This window comes from Ranitomeya imitator, chromosome 1, assembly GCF_032444005.1.
Source record: "Ranitomeya imitator isolate aRanImi1 chromosome 1, aRanImi1.pri, whole genome shotgun sequence".
NCBI lineage: Eukaryota > Metazoa > Chordata > Amphibia > Anura > Dendrobatidae > Ranitomeya > Ranitomeya imitator.
The window spans coordinates 18,564,293-18,580,103 of NC_091282.1; the positions used below are offsets into that span (position 1 = coordinate 18,564,293).

At 53.4% G+C, this 15,811-nt stretch overlaps 1 protein-coding gene across 3 annotated transcripts in view; it reads right to left on the reverse strand.

Moving 5' to 3' along the window:
- Positions 1-6,450: 6,450 nt before the first annotated feature.
- CNTFR (ciliary neurotrophic factor receptor) overlaps positions 6,451-15,811 on the reverse strand; it is a 614,589-nt gene continuing 605,228 nt past the window's right edge. For 2 of the 3 annotated variants that reach the window (XM_069745854.1, XM_069745853.1), the window contains exons 11-12: positions 13,666-13,822; positions 6,451-7,122 (exon numbers count right to left, since the gene is read on the reverse strand). In XM_069745854.1, the coding sequence (XP_069601955.1) occupies position 7,122; positions 13,666-13,822 (158 nt within the window). In that variant the 3' untranslated portion in view covers positions 6,451-7,121. Of the gene's footprint in view, positions 7,123-13,661; positions 13,823-15,811 lie in introns of those variants that run through there. The other variant, XM_069745852.1, reaches the window with a different exon arrangement.

Genomic DNA, 15,811 nt, shown 5'->3' on the forward strand with positions numbered 1-15,811 from the left:
TGTTTCTTCTCTCCTTGGGTGATGTAACCTGGGGAGGAGGAGATCTGGATGAATTAAAAGACAAGTAAAGGACAGAAAACAGCATAAGAAGGAAAGATGGAGGAAGCGTCTCTGAGACAGAAGAAGGCAGTTTGTTTTCTTTTGCGGGGTTGCTTTGACTGAGGGCTGTTATGCTGGACTCGGACTTTGCTTTGGACTGGGGGGGGGGGGGGGTAATGTTGGACTCGGACAGTTGCTTTTGCTGGGCATTTTATTTTTGCTATTTATTGATTGTAAGTTTTGTATTTTTATAATAAAAGAGCTCACTACATACAGATTTATACAGCCACCACTAGGAGGAGCTCACTACATACAGATTTATACAGCCACCACTAGAGGGAGCTCACTACATACAGATTTATACAGCCACCACTAGAGGGAGCTCACTGCATACAGATTTATACAGTCACCACTAGAAGGAGCTCACTACATACAGATTTATACAGTCACCACCAGGGGGAGCTCACTATATACAGAGTTATACAGTCACCACTAGGAGAAGCTCACTACATACAGATTAATACAGTCCCCACTAGAAGGAGATCACTACATACAGATTTATACAGTCGCCACTAGAGGGAGCTCACTGCATACAGATTTATACAGTCACCACTAGAAGGAGCTCACTACATACAGATTTATACAGTCACCACTAGAAGGAGCTCACTACATACAGATTTATACAGTCACCACCAGGGGGAGCTCACTATATACAGAGTTATACAGTCACCACTAGGAGGAGCTCACTACATACAGATTAATACAGTCCCCACTAGAAGGAGCTCAGTATATACATATTTATACAGCTACCACAAGGGGGAGCTCACTGTATACAGATTCATACATGCTAGGTGGTCTGTGTGTGTGGGGTCCTCTCATTATCTATTGTTCTTGGTGAAGGCTCGTGGAGGTTGACGCCAGATTTCCCCTATACACTTTATATTACTTTCGTTATCTCTGTGCTCCTGTGTCCCCTATCAGAGAATCATGTCCACAGCCATGAGCAGTTGATCTCCAGAAGGAACAGAAAGCCCCTCAGGTTCAGCTGCAGACTGGATCGTTTTCACCCGCGATATCATCAGGTCCAGCCAGCTTTAGGCTACTTTCACACTAGCGTTAACTGCAATCCGTCACAATGCGTCGTTTTGCAGAAAAAAACGCATCCTGCAAAAGTGCTTGCAGGATGCGTTTTTTCCCCATAGACTTGTATTGACGACGCATTGCGACGGATTGCCACACGTCGCATCCGTCGTGCGACGGATGCGTCGTGCTTTGGCGGACCGTCGGGAGCAAAAAACGCTACATGTAACGTTTTCTGCTACCGACGGACCGCTTTTTCCGACCGCGCATGCGCGGCCGGAACTCCTTTCCCACCTCCCCGCACCTCACAATGGGGCAGCGGATGCGATGAAAATCTGCATCCGCTGCACCCGTTGTGCGGTGCAAACAACGCTAGCGTCGGTCACCTCGGCCTGACGCACTGCGACGGGTCGAGCCCGACGCTAGTGTGAAAGTAGCCTTAGTCTTATATGTATGGGGCCACCGATCTATGGAGCTACAGCTTCTCTGGGGTCCTTGGGTCCTTCCGGTCGCCGCTGGCTCCTTCCTGCCTGGATATGGGGAGATTACTGATGTCATGGCGTTGCCCACTAAGGACCCTGCGGGCGGCAGCTTCTGGGGCTGGTGCATGGGATACAGGTCGTTGGGATATTACTGACAGTGTCCCAGTCCGCGTCTCTTCGCGGGATAATAACCGGCTGCGGGGAATCTGCCTCTCGCGACGACGTCAGGTCCAATCTAATAATCGCGTCTCCATCTGTTGTGTCTTCAGACTCTTCACCAATTAAAATACGAAACTAAATAAAACCCAAGAAGAACTGAAGGAAAACAGACGAGCGAATTATTCAGAAAATGGGTCAGAAGTCACCGTCACTGACCGGGGCGAGATGCTGCACTGGCGACGGGGGAAGGGGGCAAAGAGAAAGATAAAAAAAATGCAAATATCTGAGGAAAATGTAAAATCTGTAACATCGTTTCTTCTTTATTCTCATGCACTCGATTTGTTTCATGTGGTACTGAAAGGGTTAAATCACGAACTAAGTGCGGGTGACAGACCACGGCTGACCAGTATGTGCTGCCCTCCAGTAGGGGGCGCCGCAGTGTGCGGTTATTGGACAGATCCAGTTACTGCTGTTGGGTGGAAGGTAGAGAGTTAACTCGCATGTAAAGTCCACCAGACAATCATACAGGTGATCTGTGATGGACAAGTGCTTCTCCCCCAGGGCAGTAGGCTGCTGATTTCTCTTTCTTCCATGCTTTACACTGCAGCTCACACTTAGATGAAGAAGCACGAGGAGGCCGAGCATCATGAAATGATCACATTTAATGAACAACCTCTCAGTTATATACATCTATAAAAAATTCAGATACGGCGAGGACACTTCTCTCGTTGATTTTTTATCTTTTTTTTTTTTTTAATACTAGGATGATCGGTATTAAATACTGAACCCGCGAGGGGGAGGAGCTGCGTTACAAAATACTGGTGTCCCCAGAGAGGGAGGGGCTAAAGGTGCACGATCTCAACACTGCGACATCCCGCTAAGTGCGCCATCTCAGCAACATCATGGGGTTCACTTTTACCTCCCCTTCACTGGACTTCATCTGATTCTGAGTCTTGTGCTCCAGTTACATCCAGAGCTGCATTCATAATTCTGAGGCTGGAGACGTCCCATAATGCACCTTACACTGGGGCATTGAATTCTGGGAGATGTAGAGTTTTTTTTGCAGCTCTGGCGGTGACTGGAGTATACAATGTGATCACTCAGGATCAGTACATGACATACTACATGCCCCGTCCCCTGGAGTTTGGGGGATTTTTCAGCTGAATTGACCACTTTTTATGAACCTCGGGTGCGGATTTTTATTTTTTTTTTAATAAAGTGCACAGACGATCTCCGCCTTACTCCAGCATATTTATAGGGTTTCTCCGGTGTCTTCTGATATTTTCAGGAGTGGTGCAGGGATCGGTCTTATACGCCCCCTTCACGCCTTTTCATCACAGGTTGCACCTTCCCTTTCTTCTGGGAGGAGCTTTCTCCTGTGCTCATTGTCGCCCCCTGCTGTGTAATGAGTGTATGGTATATCCTGGGGGTTATGGCTTCCTCTGTAGTCGATGCTGTACCCCGCTCTCTGGCCCTGACACCCGCCTACCCCTGTATCGGACCAGCCACCGTCCAGTATACAGAAGAGGGCACCCAAGGATTCGCCAATGTGTGGCCCCCTAGAGACCATCAGGGCAAGTCAAGTCCTTCCATCGTTAGCCAATTATAACCTGCTATTGGTATAATCCTGCTGACAGAGGGAAGCACCAGACTCCACCGACCCCGCGATCCTCAAATCCACCTCTATCCCTGTGGCCCAGCCATTACGGATGTTATCTGAGGTCACATAGTTACAAATAGGGATTGTCAAAGATTTTTCAAAAATGGGTGAAAAGCCGGAAATGAAATAAGCAAATCTCCTCAATTCAGCCCTCCACGTCTCCAGCAGCAATGATGTCAGGTATTGACCACTGCAACCAATCACGTGAAGACATGCAGAAGCATGGACTGAAGAAAGGGAGCAACATGGACCTGAATGCTGGAGCGGCAGGGAGTGAAGGAGTGAAAAGGGGAGCGGCAGGGAGTGAAGAGGGGAGCGGCAGGGGGTGAAGAGGGGAGCGGCAGGGGGTGAAGAGGGGAGCGGCAGGGGGTGAAGAGGGGAGCGGCAGGGAGTGAAGAGGGGAGCGGCAGGGGGTGAAGAGGGGAGCGGCAGGGGGTGAAGAGGGGAGCGGCAGGGAGTGAAGAGGGGAGCGGCAGGGAGTGAAGAGGGGAGCGGCAGGGGGTGAAGAGGGGAGCGGCAGGGGGTGAAGAGGGGAGCGGCAGGGGGTGAAGAGGGGAGCGGCAGGGGGTGAAGAGGGGAGCGGCAGGGGGTGAAGAGGGGAGCGGCAGGGGGTGAAGAGGGGAGCGGCAGGGGGTGAAGAGGGGAGCGGCAGGGAGTGAAGAGGGGAGCGGCAGGGAGTGAAGAGGGGAGCGGCAGGGGGTGAAGAGGGGAGCGGCAGGGGGTGAAGAGGGGAGCGGCAGGGAGTGAAGAGGGGCGTGGCAGGGAGTGAGGAGGGGAGCGACATGGACCTGAATGCTGGAGCCGCAGGGAGTGAAGAGGGGAGTGGCAGGGAGTGAAGAGGGGAGTGGCAGGGAGTGAAGAGGGGAGCGGCAGGGAGTGAAGAGGGGAGCGGCAGGGGGTGAAGAGGGGAGTGGCAGGGAGTGAAGAGGGGAGTGGCAGGGAGTGAAGAGGGGAGTGGCAGGGAGTGAAGAGGGGAGCGGCAGGGAGTGAGGAGGGGAGCGACATGGACCTGAATGCTGGAGCCGCAGGGAGTGAAGAGGGGAGCGACAGGGACTGAGGAGGGGAGCGGCAGGGAGTGAAGAGGGGAGCGGCAGGGAGTGAAGAGGAGAGCGGCAGGGAGTGAAGAGGGGAGCGGCAGGGAGTGAAGAGGAGAGCGGCAGGGAGTGAGAAGGGGAGCGGCAGGGTGTGAAGAGACGAGTGGCAGGGAGTGAAGAGGGGAGCGGCAGGGAGTGAAGAGGAGAGCGAAGGTACAGAGAAGAGGAGCGGCAGGGACCGAGGAGGGGAGAGGCAGGGACCGAGGAGGGGAGAGGCAGGGACCGAGGAGGGGAGCGGCAGGGACCGAGGAGGGGAGCGGCAGGGACCGAGGAGGGGAGAGTCGGGGACTGAGGAGAGGAGCGGCAGGGACTGAGGAGGGGAGAGGCAGAGAGTGAAGAGGGGAGCGGCAGGGACTGAGGAGGGGAGCGGCAGGGACTGAGGAGGGGAGCGGCAGGGACTGAGGAAGGGAGCGGCAGGGCATGAAAAGGAGAGCGGCAGGGAGTGAGGAGGGGAGTGGCAGAGAGTGAAGAGGGGAGCGGCAGGGACTGAGGAGGGGAGCGGCAGGGACCGAGGAGAGACAGGGACCGAGGAGAGGAGCGGCAGGGACTGAGGAGGGGAGAGGCAGGGACTGAGGAGGGGAGTGGCAGGGAGTGAAGAGGAGAGCGGCAGGGACCGAGGAGAGGCAGGGACCAAGGAGAGGAGCGGCAGGGACCGAGGAGGGGAGAGGCAGGGAGTGAAGAGGAGAGCGGAAGGCACCGAGGAGAGGAGCGGCAGGGACCGAGGAGGGGAGAGGCAGGGAACGAGGAGGGGAGCGGCAGGGACCGAGGAGGGGAGCGGCAGGGACCGAGGAGGGGAGCGGCAGGGACCGAGGAGGGGAGAGGCAGGGACCGAGGAGAGGAGCGGCAGGGACTGAGGAGGGGAGAGGCAGGGACTGAGGAGGGGAGCGGCAGGGAGTGAAGAGGAGAGCGGCAGGGACCGAGCAGAGGCAGGGACCGAGGAGAGGAGCGGCAGGGACCGAGGAGGGGAGAGGCAGGGAGTGAAGAGGAGAGCGGAAGGGACCGAGGAGAGGAGCAGCAGGGACTGAGGAGGAGAGAGGCAGGGACTGAGGAGGGGAGCATGGCTTATTTAGTTATTTTAATGCATTTTACCCATTTTTCATAAATCCTGGATCACCCATCATACAGTCATGGACACCACACGTTTCGCAGCTCTATAGCTCATGATTAAGAACCACATAAAAGCCTGAAAACGCGCAGATTGCCAGCTCTGAATGGTGACCTCTGGGATCTGGACTAGAGAGGATTAAATTTAATTGAATTCACCTTGATGTAGTAAATAATTAACATGTGAGCGAATCCATATTTTCAGAGATTCGCTTTGTGTGAATCTAGCAGAATGGCGGCCGGGTAGGTGGACGATTTCTTAGCCTGCGATTATTAGGTTTTGGGGTCTGTAGAGATATAATGAGGCACAATTGATTTGCATTGAATAAACTGGATTGAATGTGAATCAAAGACCTGCTAATCCTGGACCTGAGGAGCTGTGCTGGATGCAGCCTTCCAACCAAGACCGCCCGCCCGCCCAGACTGGACCTGGTGATCACTGCTGGGACGAATCCTCTCCACTGACAACACCAGGTCTCGCCAGTGTCCCCTCCCCTGCGGAGCGAGTCAGAAAACCATCCCAGAAAAGACTCCTTGTGAGGGATCCCCTGAAGACCGTGGCCCCTGCAGCCACCGCTGATACATGGTCACGTGACATTCCATGCGGTAGTGAGACCAGCGCCGACCCCTCCTGGTTTTGTTCTAGGACACCATGAAATTGGGGAGAAAATCTCAGAAATGTATGAAAAGTTCTGGGATGAAACGGGTCGATTGTTCAGAGTCCATAAGAAAAAGGTTCATTAAATCCAAGACGCCCGGAGCAGCGTCAATGTCACTTCCCCTCCCCGGCGGAGGACCGGAACCTTTAGAACATTTTTTTTTTCATTTTTTTCCCTGTGGTATCAAATTAATGAAAAAATTCCTCAGTTTTAAACAAAATTCAAAACTATATGATGCACAAAATCCGACATTTGGCAAAAAAAAAGAAAATAAGGAAAAATGTAAAAAGGCGCCAACGGTAGAATGAGGGTTATCCAAGGTTATAGGTGGTTTCGTCCTGTGGCTCAGAAGATCCCGGAAGTTCTGCGTTACTTCTGGCTGTAACGTTTCCGGTAGGACGTCGTCGTTGAGCGTTGACCCGGGAAGCACAGCATGGTGGGATAGAAACGTAGCAGGTGCGTCTTTGGCATGGCGGTATAGCTGTATGATCCCATGACGATCGTAGCGTCCCATCAACCAGAGGTCTGTCTGTATGGAGTCTGTGGCTCCCCCCACGGCGATGCTGTGCGGTCTGTGGGTGTTGTTGTCGCTCCCCTTGTTCTCGTGGTGGCGGCCGTGGTTTTTCCGTTCACCTCGGGTGATGATAGAATCTCGTTCTCTGCTGTTTGTTCTCTTCGGCGCTGTGCCGAGCTCCGTTCTCAGTTGTATTTGTCTATTGCTCCAATGGAAGAAGAGAATTTTCGTAACCAATGAAGATAACATGAAAATAATTTGTATCCTCCGTAACATGTGCAAAATAGAGAAAAATACTGAAAAACTTTATGTAGGAATGCAGCAAAGGAATCTGCGAAGAGAAGAGATAAAGTCAGTGAGTCACAGCAGAAACGTGCACCGCACTGTGGTACATGGAAGGTGTAGGATGGTGATGTCTCAGCAGAAACGTGCGCCGCGCTGTGGTACATGGAAGGTGTAGGATGGTGATGTCTCAGCAGAAACGTGCGCCGCACTGTGGTATATGATGGATGTAGGATGGCGATGTCTCAGCAGAAACGTGCGCCGCGCTGTGGTACATGGAAGGTGTAGGATGGTGATGTCTCAGCAGAAACGTGCGCCGCACTGTGGTATATGATGGATGTAGGATGGCGATGTCACAGCAGGAACGTGCGCCGCGCTGTGGTACATGGAAGGTGTAGGATGGTGATGTCTAAGCAGGAGCGTGCGCCGCGCTGAGGTATATGGAAGGTGTAGGATGGTGATGTCACAGCAGGAACGTGCGCCGCGCTGTAGTATATGGAAGGTGTAGGATGGTGATGTCTCAGCAGGAACGTGCGCCGCGCTATATGGAAGGTGTAGGATGGTGATGTCTCAGCAGGAACGTGCGCCGCGCTGTGGTACATGATGGATGTAGGATGGTGATATCTCGGCAGTAACGTGCGCCGCGCTGTGGTACATGGAAGGTGTAGGATGGTGATGTCTCAGCAGAAACGTGCGCCGCGCTGAGGTATATGGAAGGTGTAGGATGGTGATGTCACAGCAGGAACGTGCGCCGCGCTGTGGTACATGGAGGGTGTAGGATGGTGATGTCTCAGCAGAAACATGCGCCGCGCTGTGGTATATGGAAGGTGTAGGATGGTGATGTCTCAGCAGAAACGTGCGCCGCGCTGTGGTATATGGAAGGTGTAGGATGGTGATGTCACAGCAGGAACGTGCGCCGCGCTGTGGTACATGGAGGGTGTAGGATGGTGATGTCTCAGCAGAAACATGCGCCGCGCTGTGGTATATGGAAGGTGTAGGATGGTGATGTCACAGCAGGAATGTGCGCCACGCTGTGGTATATGGAAGGTGTAGGATGGTGATGTCTCAGCAGGAACGTGCGCCGCGCTGTGGTACATGGAAGGTGTAGGATAGTGATGTCTCAGCAGAAACTTGCGCCGCGCTGTGGTATATGGAAGGTGTAGGATGGTGATGTCTCAGCAGGAACGTGCGCCGCACTGTGGTACATGATGGATGTAGGATGGTGATGTCTCGGCAGGAACGTGCGCCGCGCTGTGGTACATGATGGATGTAGGATGGTGATGTCTCAGCAGGAACGTGCGCCGCACTGTGGTATATGGAAGGTGTAGGATGGTGATGTCTCAGCAGGAACGTGCGCCGCGCTGTGGTACATGATGGATGTAGGATGGTGATATCTCGGCAGTAACGTGCGCCGCGCTGTGGTACATGATGGATGTAGGATGGTGATGTCTCAGCAGGAACGTGCGCCGCACTGTGGTATATGGAAGGTGTAGGATGGTGATGTCTCAGCAGGAACGTGCGCCGCGCTGTGGTACATGATGGATGTAGGATGGTGATATCTCGGCAGTAACGTGCGCCGCGCTGTGGTACATGGAAGGTGTAGGATGGTGATGTCTCAGCAGAAACGTGCGCCGCGCTGAGGTATATGGAAGGTGTAGGATGGTGATGTCACAGCAGGAACGTGCGCCGCGCTGTGGTACATGGAGGGTGTAGGATGGTGATGTCTCAGCAGAAACGTGCGCCGCGCTGTGGTATATGGAAGGTGTAGGATGGTGATGTCTCAGCAGGAACGTGCGCCGCGCTGTGGTACATGGAAGGTGTAGGATGGTGATGTCTCAGCAGGAATGTACGCCGCGCTGTGGTACATGGAAGGTGTAGGAGGGTGATGTCTCAGCAGAAACTTGCGCCGCGCTGTGGTATATGGAAGGTGTAGGATGGTGATGTCTCAGCAGGAACGTGCGCCGCACTGTGGTACATGATGGATGTAGGATGGTGATGTCTCGGCAGGAACGTGCGCCGCGCTGTGGTACATGATGGATGTAGGATGGTGATGTCTCAGCAGGAACGTGCGCCGCGCTGTGGTACATGATGGATGTAGGATGGTGATATCTCGGCAGTAACGTGCGCCGCGCTGTGGTACATGGAAGGTGTAGGATGGTGATGTCTCAGCAGAAACGTGCGCCGCGCTGAGGTATATGGAAGGTGTAGGATGGTGATGTCACAGCAGGAACGTGCGCCGCGCTGTGGTACATGGAGGGTGTAGGATGGTGATGTCTCAGCAGAAACGTGCGCCGCGCTGTGGTATATGGAAGGTGTAGGATGGTGATGTCTCAGCAGGAACGTGCGCCGCACTGTGGTACATGATGGATGTAGGATGGTGATGTCTCGGCAGGAACGTGCGCCGCGCTGTGGTATATGGAAGGTGTAGGATGGTGATGTCTCACCAGGAACGTGCGCCGTGCTGTGGTACATGGAGGGTGTAGGATGGTGATGTCTCAGCAGAAACGTGCGCCGCGCTGTGGTATATGGAAGGTGTAGGATGGTGATGTCTCACCAGGAACGTGCGCCGTGCTGTGGTACATGGAAGGTGTAGGATAGTGATGTCTCAGCAGAAACTTGCGCCGCGCTGTGGTATATGGAAGGTGTAGGATGGTGATGTCTCAGCAGGAACGTGCGCCACGCTGTGGTACATGATGGGTGTAGGATGGTGATGTCTCAGCAGGAACGTGCGCCGCGCTGAGGTATATGGAAGGTGTAGGATGGTGATGTAACAGCAGGAATGTGCGCCGCGCTGTGGTATATGATGGGTGTAGGATGGTGATGTCTCAGCAGGAACGTGCGCCACGCTGTGGTACATGATGGGTGTAGGATGGTGATGTCTCAGCAGGAACGTGCGCCGCGCTGTGGTACATGATGGATGTAGGATGGTGATGTCTCAGCAGGAACGTGCGCCGCGCTGTGGTATATGGAAGGTGTAGGATAGTGATGTCTCAGCAGAAACTTGCACCGCACTGTGGTACATGGAAGGTGTAGGATGGTGATGTCTCAGCAGGAACGTGCGCCGCACTGTGGTACATGATGGATGTAGGATGGTGATGTCTCAGCAGGAACGTGCGCCGCGCTGTGGTATATGGAAGGTGTAGGATGGTGACATCACGGCAGAAACATGCGCCGCACTGTGGTACATGATGGGTGTAGGATGGTGATGTCTCAGCAGGAACGTGCGCCGCGCTGTGGTATATGGAAGGTGTAGGATGGTGACATCACGGCAGAAACATGCGCCGCGCTGTGGTACATAGAGGGTGTACGATGGTGATGTCTCAGCAGGAACGTGTGCCGCACTGTGGTACATGGAAGGTGTAGGATGGTGACATCACGGCAGAAACATGCGCCGCACTGTGGTACATGATGGGTGTAGGATGGTGATGTCTCAGCAGGAACGTGCGCCGCTCTGTGGTGCATGATGGGTGTAGGATGGTGATGTCTCCGCAGAAATGTGCGCCGCCCTGTGGTACATGATGGGTGTAGGATGGTTATGTCTCGGCAGAAATGTGCGCCGCACTGTGGTACATGATGGGTGTAGGATGGTGATGTCTCCGCAGAAACGTGCGCCGCCCTGTGGTACATGATGGGTGTAGGATGGTGATGTCTCAGCAGGAACGTGCACTGCTGTGGTACATGGAAGGTGTAGGATGGTGATGTCTCAGCAGGAACGTGCGCCGCGCTGTGGTGCATGATGGGTGTAGGATGGTGATGTCTCGGCAGAAATGTGCGCCGCACTGTGGTACATGATGGGTGTAGGATGGTGATGTCTCCGCAGAAACGTGCGCTGCACTGTGGTACATGATGGGTGTAGGATGGTGATGTCTCAGCAGGAACGTGCGCCGCGCTGTGGTGCATGATGGGTGTAGGATGGTGATGTCTCCGCAGAAACGTGCGCCGCACTGTGGTACATGATGGGTGTAGGATGGCGATGTCTCAGCAGGAACGTGCGCCGCGCTGTGGTGCATGATGGGTGTAGGATGGTGATGTCTCGGCAGAAATGTGCGCCGCACTGTGGTACATGATGGGTGTAGGATGGTGATGTCTCCGCAGAAACGTGCGCTGCCCTGTGGTACATGATGGGTGTAGGATGGTGATGTCTCGGAAGGAATGTGCGCTGTGCTGTGGTACATGATGAGTGTAGGATGGTGATGTCTCAGCAGGAACGTGCACTGCTGTGATACATGGAAGGTGTAGGATGGTGATATCTCGGCAGGAATGTGCGCCGCGCTGTGGTACATGGAGGGTGTAGGATGGTGATGTCTCGGCAGGAACGTGCGCTGCACTGTGGTACATGATGGGTGTAGGATGGTGACATCATGGCAGAAACGTGCGCCGCGCTGTGGTACATGATGGGTGTAGGATGCTGATGTCACAGCAGAAACGTGCGTCGCACTGTGGTACATGATGGGTGTAGAATGGTGATATCTCAGCAGGAATGTGCGCCGCACTATGGTACATGGAGGGTGTAGGATGGTGATGTCTCGGCAGGAATGTGCGCCGCACTGTGGTACATGATGGGTGTAGGATGGTGATATCTCAGCAGGAATGTGCGCCGCACTGTGGTACATGGAGGGTGTAGGATGGTGACATCACAGCAGAAACGTGCGCCGCACTGTGGTACATGATGGGTGTAGGATGGTGATGTCTCGACAGGAATGTGCGCTGCACTGTGGTACATGGAAGGTGTAGGATGGTGATGTCTCGGCAGAAATGGGCGCTGTGCTGTGGTACATGGAGGGTGTAGGATGGTGATGTCTCGGCAGTAATGTGCATTGAACTGTGGTACATGGAGGGTGTAGGATGGTGATATCTCGGCAGGAATGTGCGCCGCACTGTGGTACATGATGGGTGTAGGTTGGTGGTATCTCGGCAGGAACATGCGCCGCACTGTGGTACATGGAGGGTGTAGGATGGTGATGTCTCGGCAGGAATGTGCGCCGCACTGTGGTACATGATGGGTGTAGGATGGTGGTATCTCGGCAGGAACGTGCGCCGCACTGTGGTACATGATGGGTGTAGGATGGTGGTATCTCGGCAGGAACGTGCACCGCACTGTGGTACATGATGGGTGTAGGATGGTGATGTCTCGGCAGGAATGTGCGCCGCACTGTGGTACATGGAGGGTGTAGGATGGTGATGTCTCGGCAGGAATGTGCGCCGCACTGTGGTACATGATGGGTGTAGGATGGTGGTATCTCGGCAGGAACGTGCGCCGCACTGTGGTACATGATGGGTGTAGGATGGTGGTATCTCGGCAGGAACATGCGCCGCACTGTGGTACATGGAGGGTGTAGGATGGTGATGTCTCGGCAGGAATGTGCGCCGCACTGTGGTACATGATGGGTGTAGGATGGTGGTATCTCGGCAGGAACGTGCGCCGCACTGTGGTACATGATGGGTGTAGGATGGTGGTATCTCGGCAGGAACGTGCACCGCACTGTGGTACATGATGGGTGTAGGATGGTGATGTCTCGGCAGGAATGTGCGCCGCACTGTGGTACATGGAGGGTGTAGGATGGTGATGTCTCGGCAGGAATGTGCGCCGCACTGTGGTACATGATGGGTGTAGGATGGTGGTATCTCGGCAGGAACGTGCGCCGCACTGTGGTACATGATGGGTGTAGGATGGTGGTATCTCGGCAGGAACGTGCGCCGCACTGTGGTACATGATGGGTGTAGGATGGTGATGTCTCGGCAGGAACGTGCACCGCACTGTGGTACATGATGGGTGTAGGATGGTGATGTCTCGGCAGGAATGTGCGCCGCACTGTGGTACATGGAGGGTGTAGGATGGTGATGTCTCGGCAGGAATGTGCGCCGCACTGTGGTACATGATGGGTGTAGGATGGTGATGTCTCGGCAGGAATGTGCGCCGCGCTGTGGTACATGGAGGGTGTAGGATGGTGATGTCTCGGCAGGAATGTGCGCCGCACTGTGGTACATGATGGGTGTAGGATGGTGGTATCTCGGCAGGAACGTGCACCGCACTGTGGTACATGGAGGGTGTAGGATGGTGATGTCTCGGCAGGAATGTGCGCCGCACTGTGGTACATGATGGGTGTAGGATGGTGATGTCTCGGCAGGAATGTGCGCCGCACTGTGGTACATGGAGGGTGTAGGATGGTGATGTCTCGGCAGGAATGTGCGCCGCGCTGTGGTACATGGAGGGTGTAGGATGGTGATGTCTCGGCAGGAATGTGCGCCACACTGTGGTACATGATGGGTGTAGGATGGTGGTATCTCGGCAGGAACGTGCACCGCACTGTGGTACATGGAGGGTGTAGGATGGTGATGTCTCGGCAGGAATGTGCGCCGCACTGTGGTACATAATGGGTGTAGGATGGTGGTATCTCGGCAGGAACGTGCACCGCACTGTGGTACATGATGGGTGTAGGATGGTGATGTCTCGGCAGGAATGTGCGTACATGTCTGTGTGGTACATGATGGTTTTATTTGATTCATTTGAACTTATTTAAGGGTTACAAGAGAAAAAAAATCTGTACAGTAAAGATCCTAGAACAGCAGCCATCTTACAATCAGATCTTACCAGATGAGCAAAATCCCAGCTGGAACCAATAACAAGGTGAAGATCCAGGACGTTCTGACTGCCGCTGATCTGACTGTAGGTTCTGGGTCACAAGGTTTGGTGGTTGGAGGCGCCACATAAGTCGTCGTGGTTGTGGTTGTGATTGTCGTTGTCGTCTCTGAAAGAAAGAGACCGATGCATTTATGTCTTACTGGAGAATCGTTATAAAGGTGATATATATAAAGAGCGGTGAACGATGGGAATCACCGGATGGAGACGTCACTGATCTGCAAGTGCTGAAATATGGAAACAACATTAGAAAACGTCTTGATTTAGTCGCCATTTTCCCAGTGTGTCCAGGACCTGCTCTTCCACGCAACACCCCGGCTGCATGTTACTCGCACTACTGTGAGCCGCCTGCGTGGCCTAAACCTGCTTCCGTGGCTTCAGTGTCTCCGGAATTGACTTCTGTGGCTGCAGCATCTCCAAACTTGACTTATGTGGCTGCAGCATCTTCGGACTTGTCATTAGGGACGTCATTGGTCGGTGATTACACAGGAGCTGCTGGCGGCGGATTTTGATGATTTGCACATTCAGCGGCAGAACCTTCCTCAGACAGCCATTAATAACCTCAGTGATAGCAGCTGAGACCGGAGGTGCCGGGATTTCTGCATGAGTCCCAGCCTCCAGACTGGAGAATCCAGAGGTTGTGAATATTCCATGGCTTTTCCTTCTTGCTGTTGCAATTTCTATGTTGAGGAGCGTAACTATTATAACAAGAGATAACTCAAAGAAACAGATTGTACCACAGCGGCGCCATTCTCAGACCATCGCTGATCAAACCAATCACTGCACATACCAATCACTGATCAGATATTAAAATGAACAGAACCCCCCGTGAAGTCCCCCGGGCCGTTGGCGTCTTCTTCCGGGATAAAATGCCAAGATCTGCCGGCCGACACCCAGCAACAATAGGACATTTTTCCTATTGGTTTATTTTGATCACTGTGATAGACCCTATCACAGTGATCAAAATAAAAAAAAGCAAATAAAACCTTCCCTTATCACCCCCTTAGTTAGGGAAAAATAATCTACTATACAATTGTCTAAGGGTCACTTCCGTCTTTCTGTCGTTCCTTCTGTCTGTCGCGGATATTCATTGGTCGCAGCCTCTGTCTATCATGGAAATCCAAGTCGCTGATTGGTCACGGCAAAACAGCCACGACCAATCAGCGACCGGCACAGTCTGGCGATAAAATGGCCGCTCCTTCCTCCCCGCAGTCAGTGCCCGCTCCATACTCCCCTCCAGTCAGCGCTCACACAGGGTTAATGCCAGCGTTAATGGACCGCACTCCATAAACGCAGCTATTAACCCTGTGTGACCAACTTTTTACTATTGATGCTGTGTATGCGGCATCAATAGTAAAAAGATTTAATGTTACAAATAAGAATAATTAAAAAAAAACATTATTCTCACCCTCCGACGTGGCGCCCTGTCCTCGGCAGTGCAAGCGGCAGGTTCCGGTGCCAAGGATGCTATGCGACAAGGACCTGCCATGATGTCACGGTCATGTGACCGTGACTTCATCACAGGTCCGGCGCTCATACCAACCCTGGCACCGGAAGCTGCCGTGTGCACAGCACACAGGCGCCAGGACTACAAGGGGCCCTCGGAAGGTGAGTATATGTTTATTTTTTATTTTTTAACCTGTTACATACGTGGCTGGGCAATATACTACGTGACTGGGCAATATACTACGTGACTGGCCAATATACTACGTGGCTGGGCAATATACTACGTAGCTGGGCAATATACTACGTGGCTGTGCAATATACTACGTGGCTGGGCAATATACTACGTAGCTGGGCAATATACTCCGTCGCTGGGCAATATACTCCGTGACCGGGCAATATACTTCGTGACTGGGCAATATACTTCGTGACTGGGCAATATACTACGTGGCTGGGCAATATACTACGTAGCTGGGCAACATACTCCGTGGCTGGGCAATATACTCCGTGACTGGGCAATATACTCCGTGACTGGGCAATATACTACGTCGCTGGGCAATATACTACGTGACTGGGCAATATACTACGTGGCTGGGCAATATACTACATGGCTGGGCAATATACTATGTGACTGGGCAACATACTACGTAACTGG